We start from the raw sequence: 14,573 nt of genomic DNA on the forward strand, positions 1-14,573 counted from the left end.
TATATATATATATATATAAACGAAGTTTTACTTTTCTTCCGGTTAGCTACAGACAAACGAGAGGGAAAATTCGGCGACTCTAACTACCAGCGAAGGAGAATTGAGGTTATTCGCATACGACTGCCCAGATGTGAGTAGAATATTTTTTGTATATCTATAATCTTTATAAACATTTTATACGTCTTATTGTGTTTTTACAATTAATTATACGAAAATTCATATACTAACTCTTGTGATAATGACTATATAAAATTTCTGTAAATTAAGAATAAATTCTTCTTTCAAATATTTATCTTTCACTTTTTAGGCAGTTTATACATTATTATATACGAATACTGATTCACACAGAAGAAGAAAGACATTCACATAAATTATTTCTATGTTTACTGCTCACCACATATTCTATTTCCTCACTTACATTAAGTACGAAGCTTGTTTTCATATCTATTATATATTGACTATATATTTTTTTTTAATAAAAAAGAATAATTTTTTTATTCTAAGATTGTAAGTACTATTTAATATTAATATGATAGAGAAAGTTTCGTACTTGGTGTGTCTGTGAAATAATCTTACACGCGTATATACGTGTAAACATTTAAGTGTCGCATGAGATTGATTGTTGATCCGTCGTTTTCTCACGCTTCATTTTAAAAGGACCGAGGATGTTATGCGTTGTGTGACCGTTGCGTTACTTATCTGTCGTCGCCGTTGTCGTTTGTTTGTGTTGTTTATTTTGGCTTTGTGTTTTCTTTGTGTTGTCAGAGCTTTAGCGGAAGTGTAACAGTAACGATGGCCGGAAGCACCCAAACCGCCCAAATCGGCAATACCGGCCACGCCACAGTCAACACCAACTCACAAACTCACACTAGTTCTGAGCAACAACTACCCGCGCCCACCCCACTTCACTACCCCTGCAAGATTTGCGGGAAGTAAGTCTCCAATCTCTAATCTAAATTATCCATTTCCGATAATTGACGGTGGAACTCGTGCGACGCGCGTGCCCTAAACGACAATGTAGCGGCAAGTATTGGCATATCTTGCATAGATATCCTTGCTTGTAGAGAAAGAGAGTGTCTTTCTGCATATGGAATGAAATCAAGTAGCAAAAGACGCGATGCCGGTTATATATCTTCGAAATTTTATACATATATATATACATTATCAGATGAATCACACACATAACATTAAAAAAATATATGAATATATTTTATTTCAAGTAAATTAATGCAACAGCAAAATGTATATTATGAGAAAAAAAGAAACATGATATACATTTTAAATTTGAATTTAGATACACGAAAATATGAGTACACCCCCATTAAACAATCATATTCCTGAATAATTTAAAAAGTTGAATTTACAAAATATAATCTATAATATAAAATATATTAATTTCTTTTATAATAAAATATACGTCAACACAGAAACTTTTTAGAAACTATTTCGATAATATTTAGAAACAAACATTAATACATTCACAATATACATATCTATATCAGAAAACTTAAATCAATGAACAGATATGACAATATTATTTATTCTATGACATTAATTTTTTTACATGTTTTGCCATTTGGATAATTTTAATTAATTATTTAATATATTTTATATTTGTGTAGCACATGTTTCTATAGTCTATCGTTATTTTAATTTGCTGCTCAAGTTTTTCTAATTATATAATATTCTCTACGTTCTCATACTTTTCAGTAAAGATATTTGTATAAATTGGCTATGTGATATGTTATAATAAGTATAAAAATTTAAATATGTATAATGCAAGCATGTGATTTGTTATACCGCTGTTGCTATGTCGATATTTCTGATTCTTCACGTTATGTGTGAAATATATGTGAGCATACTAAACTATATGTGTCTAAATTAAGACATAATACAACGCTTGCAAAACAAAATGTTTTTGAAGGTGTACAAACTTAAAATTGGATTATTTCTATTGTTTGTATATTTATACATTTCCTACGAATTATTAAGTCTTGTACGATTTTACAACCAGGCATCATCATGTATTGTAGACTTTGCAACGCTAGATTGCGTCCATACCAATAATTTGAGCGATAGCTTATTTAACGTTTCAATTACACTTTTCTTTCAGAGTTTTCAACAAAGTGAAAAGCAGAAGTGCGCACATGAAATCTCACAGACCAATACCCTTGCCCGATTCAACGGGTCAGGAATCTAAACGATCGACACAACAGTCATCGAAAGCGCAACAGCTGCAACAACCAATGCCATTGCAACAAAACCAACAGCAGCAGCAACAACAGTCGGACAATGCTACACCGCAAATTCAAGATCATCAGCAGCAACTGCCCGCGAGTATCAGCGATAACAGCGCCCAAAATACAGCACACTTCTGCCGTAATCCAACGAGGCCCCCATAGGACAAGATTCAAGTAATTAAACTTAAGTTACCTTAACGAAGGCTGTAATGATACTATAGGGAAGTAGTATGATCGCGCGCAGTACTAAAGCAGGCTCTTATTAAATAATCGCACAGTCGTTACAAATAACGCAGGAATATCTTTTTACGCGAACGTGAAGACTTTTGCTCACACGAACGGGCAGGCTGCGTGATAATAAACTTCCATAGATAAATTGTTCCGAAAATTTTTCCGCGAGAATACCTCCTCTGTATGTGCGAATCTGTGCAGGAGAGCGTGACTGGTAAATTTACCCAATCAGACGCGGACTAATTAGAGTTATGCGATTCATATGGAAAATAGTATCGGCCGTTTAAGAAAAGACATCTATCGTTATGGAAACTAACAATAAGCACTAAGGAGTCGTAGAACTCGTAGGGTTTAATGGCGCAGCGGTAAAAAGATCTTTAACTATGCAATCAAAATATTCGAGCTCTCTTTAACAAGGAGACAGGGTACTGACCGCAAACATTCTCCTTAATATGGAATACGAGATCAGCCGACATCAGCGTAAGAACAAAAAATCGTCATTGAAAAATGAAGCAAACGTACAGACTTTGCATTTTGTTCAAGACAAAAAGTAAACACGATTGTTTAACATGGCCTAGAAAAATAAAATACAACTCGACAAGTAAACGTACGGAAACGTACACCACTATCGCCACAATGAGTGCTGACTCAAAATACGAAAGAGATTGACGTGCACCTACAATAAGCGCCTAACGATTAAACGCGATTTCAGTGTATCTATTTATTAAGCACGTGAAATGTTCCCAGATTGTGCCACAAGACATTATTGTTACCTGTTGCTCTTTCGCAATTTTTTAAAAATGTTTTTTTTCTTCCGATTACAGCCGGGATCAGTTTGCATAAAGCCGTATTTATTAGGCCATATTTCTTATTTTCTTGCTGATAAGTATATGTTTTGTAATTTATAAATTTTATAATTGCTTGAGAGAAACTACGTGACATTATTAACGTTTTCACTGGATAGAAATTACGTTTACAACGTTAATATTAATATAATCTAAATAAACATTGATAAAATAATGAAATGAATTGCGGTTTGTCAACCGATTCCGGAATGTAATGTATGACTTGTTGCGCGATCGCTCTAGTTTTATATTTAGTTTAAATATATCTAAAATTTGGATGAGAATAAGTAAGTTTTATCATGCATATATACAAGAGATTTGTTGAAACTCCTTAATTTCTTTACTTCTGTTACTTTTTTTAGTAAATTAATAGTACACAATTACATAAAAATTTTATGTATAAACGCAAATTAATATAATTGAGGAGATTTCGTTTTAGCTTATAGACAAATAATCATCTTTAGAAAGGATGTTGTTCAAGTTTCACTTTAAAAGCGTTTCCTACATCGTCGATACTGAAGGTAAACTAACGATTATACATATATATGCCCATACATACATATTATACATATGCACATTCAAAACACACAGACACAAAATAGAGAACATTTATTAAATAATATCAATAAATTTCAATGATCATTAAAATATAGTTATATGTACATAAGATGTGTATATGTTTGTACATATAACGTCAATGTCTGTATGTATAATTAAAATGAGGTCTATGCAAAAGTAAATAGGCTAGGTTTTAGATTGTTTTAGGAGGGATCTATACATATATATATACATACGTACATAATCACACACACATACACACACGCGCGCGCGTGTAAAAATATATATTTATACATCACTTTATTTCCTACTTTATTAGAGACTACGTGGCAAAACTCTTATAAAAACAATAACTATATAGTTGCATGTTTCCACAACAATGTTTTTGAATTTTTATTTATCATTCAAAAATTATAATAATGATGTTCCTATATGTAAGATGTTTTAAACAATCAAAAAAAATTTACTTTTCTTTAGTATATCTCGATAACGCATTGAATTCTTTATCTCCGTTAGCATTGTCTCATATTTCTTTAATTATGTCCTCGACATCTATAAAACAAAAAAGTAGAAAAATGAAAATAATTTCAAATGTTGCAATTGCGCAATGTTTTTTTTCTATTCTATATAAAAATATATATATATATATATATATATATATTAATATATAAAAATATATATATAAATATATATAAAAATAATATATATTCTTCAATTCGTTTTTAATTGTTATGTATTTGTGTATGTATGTGATATATATATATATATATATATAGGAACATCTATACATATATATATATAGGAACATCTATCATTGCAATCATTTTATATATTTAGATATTTAGAACAAAAATAGCAAAAACGCGTTTTATTAAAACAAGCATATATATAAAATGTGTACTAGATATTTTATAAAAAGATCAAAATGTATTTATATTGAAGATTTATTTATATATTGAAACTGCAAATTGTTATTGCCAATAGTTATTTGAGAGAATTGTCAATAGATGCTCTAATTCTACTCTTGAGAACATTGTTACTGTTAACATCCTTTTTTTTATCAAATTTTTTATTATTGAATGAACCATAAATGGCCACAAACATTGTTACTGTTAACATTCTCCTTTTTATTAAATTTTTTATTATTAAATAAATTATAGGTTGTCACACACTTCATACATACACACATTCATACATATACACATTGTACATTTTAACTTTTTAAGCTTTTCTCAAGTAAACGTAAGTGACTGAGGACGCTTTAAAAACTCTGCCAAGTCTTCACAATTCATAAAAAAATGTCTTTAAATTTTCCATTTTTATTTCCGTCAGAAATATAAGCTATGATTGTAAAAGAAAGTCTAATTGTCGGAAATATGGAAATTACTCTTCTTATGACATTAGACATTCAGAGAAGTGTGCACTTTAATCTCTATTCTATTTCCCTCTATGTGTGTGTCTCATTAATCTTCTCCCCCTTTTACAAAAATGTAATGCGAACTAAACATCAAATATTCCGGCCACAACATCTGGATTACTATCTATTTATTTACAGACAAGTGACTAATATATGAGGGGGTATCACCAAGGGCACTAATTTAATGCTCATATAATATTATTCGAGAATTATAGTAATTTGCGATTCTTGTTAACGGCCTATAATACTTATATGTGCGATATTCTATTAAATATCTTGGTAATAAGTAAAAACTTCTATCTACTTTAATTCTTCCGATACATTCGTGATATCGTAAAATTATATTTGTAGATGTTTATGTGATAAATTTTCAAGCCCACGGAAATACTCCTTTGTAACCATATTAAACTAACATAAATCGTTCAGTAATGGTTGAGTATAGTGGCCTTCAGTACAGGAGCAAAAGAGAGAGTGTAGTATTAGAGATCTATATACTATACTAGATAAGATTCTAGAATTTCGAATCTTACAGTTAGTTTATTTAAGGAGTAAAATTGTTATGGATTTCGACTACAGGCTCAGTGTGTGCATAGGTCGAATACAACAAAATTAGCAGACATATCATTTAAGACAATACACTTGTTACAGAAACTAAGTTTCTACTAATATAATTATTATTATATGTAAAATCTAACTCTTAATCAGACTTATATATATATATATATATATATCTATATGAAGAATATATATATAACAAAATGATAACTATGTGATGTATTTAAATGGTATGTGGTATATGGTATTACATATTTGTACATAGGCGGACCCGTGCCATCAACTAGTGAGTTGTACCGATATTGTACTGCCATAAATCGAATAGCGATAACATCGAGTGAATGGATCTGAACTAATCATCGACAAATTTGTACATTATATAATTTTTGTTTTTGTGCTCTCGTACGTGTATGTGATTAGATGATTATAACTTGAAGTTACCAACTAACACTTAACCAAATGGCTGTGCAAATGGAGCATTTTGCACTCATTGACAATTATGCTAAAGATCATTCTAAAAATTATGGAATATTTTTTGTGATTTATTACAATTTTAACATGAATCTAAATGAATCTATATTGTTTAATTTTATTAAAAATTCTATATGACGAAAAAACGAATTGATTTTGGCAAATACTACTTTTCTTTATGTAAGACAAAACTCTACTCTGGATTTAGAACAGCAGCAATATGAGATACAGTACTGGAGGCTACTTATTCAAAACATAGGAAAGGCATGAAACGAAGCAATGAAACTGTAACGAAGATATGCATGAATTGTACAAACGAGTCCCTCCACGTCACAGAAAAAAATGATATATAATTATTAAACAGTTGTATTGCTTCATATTTTATATTTTATTGTATGAACAGTTTATTCATATCGAAAATTACCATTTTGTTGTTATTATATTACTCCTATTTAAGTTGATGTCGCGCGTTGCACATTTAGACTTGTGTTGACAAGTCACGTATTTAATTTGTTAAAATATTTATTCATTGAAATCCCATAAAAAACAAGCTGACAAAAGACATTAATCGTGATTAATAATTTCGTCCTTGTTTTTATTATAGACGAGATTCTTACTTCCATATTACTAAACTAACACCATATTGATAATATATCAGCGATTAAAAAAGATACTGATATCCCGCATTCGCAGTTGTGAGCCAAATTAAAAGTTAACACACGTGTTATATAACTAGGATTACCGTTGGATGAAAGAAACGCATAATAATCGAGCAATATGTAAAAGAGAAAAAGCCAGACTTCTTTTCTCGGCAACGAATACTTATAAATTTATTATTATTTTCTAAATGCAAATAATTATAGAGTTAGTGATGTTTTGATATGTTAATTTCATTATTATAGATAATTTATTTTGGTAATTACTATTATTTGAATAATCATTATAGTAATTATTGTACTATGTATTCTGTTGGTTTAAGTAAATTTTTGGGCAATATTTTCTACAGAATGTTCAATGCACGCCATAGCTTATACATTTATAAAAAAAACTCTTGATAATCGTTAAATAATTTAGTACTGGTGGAGTTTAATAAGTTGTGGAATATATTGGTACAACTCGATGAAGAAAGTGTAGCGTGGTTATACACCTGAGGAATGTGCTCAAAATATTGTATTAAAGAGAAAAAAAGTCTACTAAATGATCATCAACGTTTATGCAAAATTACTCTTAATAAGTGAAAAAAAGTTATTACGGATTATTGATATTGTAATCTATCGTCCTCTTATCTATTATCTACTTTAATGTCTATCTCTATACGCCAGCATGGTTCTTTGTACTCTTCTATTTGATGTTATACTATTCTCTATTAACTTTTACTACGAAACGCGTATTGTTAATAGTGTTTTTAATGTACTAGAACATGGTCAGCTGTAGGAGAGTCACGCACATGTCACATCGAAATTTATACGAGGACAGTTACTACAATTATTAAAAAGATAATGGGATGCGTTGATTGTGAGGTGTAGCGCGAGTTCTAATATATAAATGCATAAACTTTTTTGTGCTTCTATCAAATATTTAATGTCATTCATATATATTTTCCATATCATATTGATATACAATTTAATGACAAGAAGTATAAAATTATAATGTTCTAATTATTTTCTATTAATCTGTCTTTTGTAAATCTCATGATTGTCTTTTGTTATATTTTTTTTTTTTAAGAAAAATATTTTAAATATTTGTGTAAACATTTCTGTTATGAAAATATTTTCCGATGAAAATGAAATTCTTTATAGATATAAAAATTACGGAAATATTTTTTAAGCTCATATGTATCACCTTTTCTCTACCTGAATCTTACTTTCACCAAAATATTAATAAGCGCGAGCGGGGTTACGTGCAAAAAATAAGGATGAGAGGCACAACGGTCAAGCGCGAGCAATTACAATGGCAATTAAGACTCGTAATCCATGTGCTGGCGTATCAAAACGCAGCGGCACGCACTCCTTACATCACCATGATTGCGCGAACGAACAATTTATCGCGGACAATAATTGCCACTACTGCAAATATACCGATCGCTAGTAATAGAGCGATACGTTATTCCGGGCGGACATATGGAAATGTTTATCGCCAGACCGGCCGATCGTGAATAGTTAATAATAATTTACGACAATACAATCACACACGCGATATTATTAATGTAATGAATACCTACTGTTGGTCGCGCACTAATTTCGCAATTTCATCGTAGAGAGGACTTGTAGTTTGAAATAGTTACAGAATAACATCAATTGTTATCGTGCTGAAATATTGATACATTTCGGTCGACTCAAATTCGTTGACAATTTTTGAATTAATTCTCTCTCTCTCTCTCTCTTTCTCTCTCTCTCACTCTCTCTCATTAGCAATGTTTTGATTTTAAAAGGTAGTAATTTGATGTTTAAGAGCATTGTCACAAACAAAATATACAACTGTTTTTTGAAAGAAACAACGAAAAATTTAAATATCTAAGCATACAAATAAACATCCAAAATTAAAGACTCTTTTGTGCGATATAAAAAGGCAATATCTTTAAATTATTTTCATAGTAAAATATAACTACAGAGAGTACTTTTCCTTTTCAAAATAAATAAACATTATTTAAAAGAGAGAGAACAGTTTCTGTTTAAAAATTTTTAATACTACGGTCTATATAATTTATATTACTGTATCCACACAATATATATACACACACATATATATGTATATATATATATTATACGAGGACAGTTACTACAATTATTAAAAAGATAATGGGATGCGTTGATTGTGAGGTGTAGCGCGAGTTCTAATATATAAATGCATAAACTTTTTTGTACTTCTATCAAATATTTAATGTCATTCATATATATTTTCCATATCATATTGATATATAAATTTTTATCTCCATATAAAACCCTTAAAATATATTTAAGACTTTTTTTTATTTCCAATATGTTATAATATTTAAAGATATAATTTATTAAATTGTTTTAGCTTAATTCGTATGCGAATTAAAATACTGAGCAAGTCTAAAGAGTAAAAAAATGTGCACGTTTGTACAATATATTTCCCGCTCGCTCGTATAAAAATTGTCGCAATAATTCTAATAGAATGAAAGAAGAGCACGTGCCGGTAGCAATATACTCAAGTAACATGTTTATACTATCGTTGTTTTCTCGTATTTCTCTCTGCTCAACTAGATATTACCTATAAGTATATCTATACATTTAGAGTCCACATTATCTTAGCTACTTGTCACCTAATCAGATCGCCTTGCTCAAAGAGACGCGGGCTAAAACGAAGTAAAACACAATTATCTCTTATCCAGATTGTATAATAAAATCGCTCAAAAGTTGGTGCCATAAGCAATATGGACAATATATTATTAAATGCGTTATAGGTACGTGTGGACGAACTACAGCTGGCCGGCTAAGTTCTGCTTTAAAAAGCTCGATAATAAAATGCCTTGCAGTTATCTTCCACGAGTGATATCGCGAGAGTTCTTTTAATATCATTTATTTTTCCGTTTGACGATACTTTTTCTTCGTAAATTTACGCTTGCAAACAATTTCAAAGTTACTTGTATACAGCACGCGTGCGATCAGACACTCGTTTTAAATTTTATTTAAAATTTTTAATTATTACTTAATTTCTAATTTAATATTGATTTCTACAATTAGTCAATATATTATGATTTGCAAAATTTTATCTCCTCACAACTTTCATCTTTTGAGAAGATTTCTCTAAGCACATATACTATGATGATACTCGCAATTAACTTTTGGCAAGAAGCTGCAATGCGTTGTTTACATACTTAAGCACAGTTCAGTCAATTTTAAATGCGATGTGGTATCGAGTTGCTGACGAAAGCCTAATTTAATCTGGAGCCTATCAAAGTGATATCGATGAACGAAGAAAAAGAGAAAGATAAATTTATTGACGAAAAGAAAAGAAGAAACCCCAAAAGAGACCTCTAGAACTCCCCCGAAGAAGCAACTCCGCCACATTAGTCTTCGAGAATAGCATAAACGATGCGGTGAATTATCTGCGAATGCGAGGATTTCGAAAATTCTCTGTTGCGTAAAAAAAAAAAATAACACTTGAAAAAAATAAAACTTGTATGAAATCACGTAGAGAGCTTATGAGAGTACCCACTAATAATTTTCATTGTTATCACGAATTCGGCAATCTTTAAAATCGATGACTTATCAATTTATTGATCGACTTCTAATCTTTTTATATATGAATTTTTTTAAAGCTTCGATAAATATTAATTCCTTCAACAAGCGAAACAACTTTAATGCATGTGTAATGTGAAAAATGAAGTCGATGCATGTAAGCAGAGTGGGTAAAACAAATTTTATAAATTTAAAGCTCGTTTATTTTATCGCGAAAGTATTTGCGAGGTGTAGAATTTTCGATTCCTCTTTATCCAGGTAGACGCCGTGTTTATAATCTGGTTCATGAGTTCGTAATCTGGCGAAGCGTAGCATTGAAACGAGATGCGAGATGATAAGTGAAAAGTGAACTCGAGTCATCGGGATTGCGTCTGATTATAGGAGCTAATCGAACGGCTTAGTCAGATCAACGAGCGTCTGCGCATCAGTATTATATGTTGAAAAGCGATACTTATATACATTAAACTAGTGATTACATCGCTCATACATACATACATACCATTTTATTCAATATATATATGTATATATATATAGAATATATGGAGAAAAAGCGATAGCGATATTACTACATTATACACATGTATATTGACTCAGATGGTAGCGTACGTGTATACATGTATGGTTGCGTACATATGTATATATACGTTCACACAATATATATTTATATATATATACAAAACTGAGTATGGTGTACAGAAAGACAGAGAGAGAGAGAGAGGGATCAAGCGGTCCCGTACTTGCTGCGTTAAATGTCGATGTTGTTCGTTAAAAAAAAAAAAGAAAAAATACAGAAATCCCACGCTTCTTCTGAATCGTGAGTGGCGGGACTTCGGTACACAGATCAGCGGCGACTATGAAATACAGCTGATACATAGTCACATGCAATCATAGAAAAAAAAAAAGAGAAAAGACAGATCGGCGTTTATTTAAATATCGCGACTTTCAATTTTCGATAAGTACGCACAAGACGGAAAAAACGAAATCGAAAAATTCGCGAAGAACATCGAGAAACATCACTGACCGATTTGCACCACAGTCGTTGTCGAAGGACAATGTAATCAAATAGAAAACAAAGAATCAAAGAGAAATACGTTCTGCATAGATCGACGGTACATGTTAAAGTATATAAACGTATATAACTTTCAAACGATCGGATCGTTAGATCGGTATAGATCGGCGGTCCGTGTTAGAGAAAAAGTAAACAGGAGAAGAAGGCGTAAGAAAAAATATTTAGAACATCAGTAAAAAAATAATTGTCACATACGTATTACAATTCTTTTACAAATAATTCGCTTGAAAATTAATAGCACACGAAAACATCACTTCTTATATTTCAATAATACATTAATAATTTTACGATACAAGAAAATAAATAAGGTCTCTGAGAGAGCTTTAAGAATGTTTTGAGAAGATGTTTAAATCGATATTTATATGAAAGATAATTATATATCAATTTTTTCATCAAGATTTTTTAATCACGGAAGTAACAGAAGCGAAGAGTGAGAATGTGTCTAGCAGTGTGTCGCCGGGATGTAATGTGCGTGCGAATTCAACAACGGGACGAGTAAGGACTATCCATTATCTTAACAACGGTTGTTAATAGAGATACTTCTGCCGTAGCGCAACCAAGAGAGGCCCCGTACCGGGTCTTTTTCATTCGAAGTAGGCACTGTTTGGTGTTGTGATAAGAGGCAAAGAGTGATAGAGCAACAACAAAAAAGAAAAAAAAAATGTTAAAGTATATAAACGTATATAACTTTCAAACGATCGGATCGTTAGATCGGTATAGATCGGCGGTCCGTGTTAGAGAAAAAGTAAACAGGAGAAGAAGGCGTAAGGCGTAAGAGGAAATACCGAAAATCCTGCCTCACGACAGCACGAGCGTTAAGTGTACCATTAAACTCTACTACTACGATGAGATAGAAAAGCGAAAAAAAATGAGCGAAAGTGCGCGCGCGTACGTGTCTGCCTGTGTGTACGAGAGCGAAAGAAACAGGGCGAGGAGTTTTAATACTGAGATGTAATTGAATAATCTAACCGTCGTTTATAAATGAATATATATATATATATTAAGACAAATACTGAATATATATATAAAGTAAATATATATTATATATATTATTACTGCATTGCATAGATAGTATATATATTATATGTACGACATATACATATATATATGACTATTTTCTTCTATGAATATTGTGTATGTGAGGTGAGTGCTATTTTCATCGTACGTCGGAAGACGCACCGCGATCCGCGACAAGACGCGAGATCTTTGATAACGATTCTAGACTCGAGATACTAGATGAAAATCTTCCTAGCTTCTTTCTCATGAGAGTAAATATTTTATCTGATATAATAGAAAAGACGAATGTTTAAGACAATTTTAATAAATATTTTAATAGGAAAGTATATATATTATACATATTATATTATATAGAAGACAAAGCTATCTTCGTAGATTCACTATGTAACATTGTACTTCAATCAACTATAGCATTCAACATACGTCCCAAAAAGATTTCATTATCGCGTCATATATCTTCTTAAAAGTTGGATCGATTACGAATTCTATGTTAAGCTATCACAGTTATTGCTCTTCGATAGCAATATCTATCTCGCGTTGTCCGCCGCGGCGCGTCTTGCGCCAGCTATCTCAACACCGAGCTATACCAAAAAGCAAATTAATAACAAAAAAGACATGTATGATGTGTAAGCCAAGTGCCTTGTGTTCTGGTAATTAATCGTTGACTTTTAACTACGATATTAGGGGAAATGAGAACGAGAGTGAGAAAGAAAGATAGAGAAGCGATGAATGAAGGAAAAACTTGTCAATATCAGCTTATGCAAGTGTAAGCATGTTTATCGATAAGAGAGAAATTCTTTTTTTTTTTTTTAATTGGTTAATGGTGAAAAAGAAAGAATAATATTGAAAATCCATCTGTTTAATTTCAGCAAGTACTTTGCGTTGCAAATCCAGCGAATCTAACTGAATTACCCGAATTACATTTCATAAACTTTGTATATTTTGATCGTATATATTTGGAGATATATTTTCTACGATGTTCTCTAATAATAAATTAAATAATTGTAATGTTTACTTTATGAAATTCGAGTATATATAGTACGATGTCATTTTAATCATAACATCTCACATTTATTATACTTTACTAATTCTTCCTAATTTTTTGGAAAACAGATAAAAATTAATTTTGTATCTCGAATTTGTAATTCCGCGTTAATGACAAATAGTTCTAGTCCATTCTTATTATCAACTACCGTCGAGTTTAAGCAACATGCTAACATTGTGCCAAAGCAAATTGGCGATAGCCAATGCGTGTACCTGGTTCCGCAATTCTACCTTTAAGAATTACAAATTCGGTTTTAACCAGCCAGTTTCTTCGTTCTCACTGCCTATATATGTTTCTGTGAGATTTTGTATAATAAAATTATCTTTCTATCGTTAATAAAATTATCTCGATGTGTTTGCAACGCATTGGCGAAATATTAACTAAATTAAACTTTCCGTAAAACGTAAATAATAATTACGAAAAATCCATTTTCTCTCCTACCTTGTTTTCGTTACGAAATCGTAAGGAAGTACGTCTGAATCCATACCATCTAGAAGGGGCACTTGAAATTTCATTTAGCTTTGATAACTTCCGTGATATATTATTCAACATATATAATATATATTATAATTAATTATATTAATTATATTAATTAATTATTATAATTATAATTAATAAAAAATATTTAGAACATCAGTAAAAAAATAATTGTCACATACGTATTACAATTCTTTTACAAATAATTCGCTTGAAAATTAATAGCACACGAAAACATCACTTCTTATATTTCAATAATACATTAATAATTTTACGATACAAGAAAATAAATAAGGTCTCTGAGAGAGCTTTAAGAATGTTTTGAGAAGATGTTTAAATCGATATTTATATGAAAGATAATTATATATCAATTTTTTCATCAAGATTTTTTAATCACGGAAGTAACAGAAGCGAAGAGTGAGAATGTGTCTAGCAGTGTGTCG

General features: G+C 30.8%; 1 protein-coding gene across 1 annotated transcript in view; it reads left to right on the top strand.

The window, feature by feature from the left end:
* LOC115241360 overlaps positions 1-3,712 on the top strand; it is a 97,048-nt gene extending 93,336 nt beyond the window's left edge. The window contains exons 12-14 of the mRNA XM_029817075.1: positions 47-130; positions 766-932; positions 2,114-3,712. Coding sequence (XP_029672935.1) covers positions 47-130; positions 766-932; positions 2,114-2,402 — 540 coding nt within the window. The 3' untranslated portion in view covers positions 2,403-3,712. The remainder of the gene's footprint in view (positions 1-46; positions 131-765; positions 933-2,113) is intronic.
* Positions 3,713-14,573: the final 10,861 nt, after the last annotated feature.

The sequence above is a fragment of the Formica exsecta genome, unplaced genomic scaffold (genome assembly GCF_003651465.1).
Source record: "Formica exsecta isolate Colony F162 unplaced genomic scaffold, ASM365146v1 scaffold48, whole genome shotgun sequence".
In the NCBI taxonomy this organism is placed as follows: Eukaryota; Metazoa; Arthropoda; class Insecta; order Hymenoptera; family Formicidae; genus Formica; species Formica exsecta.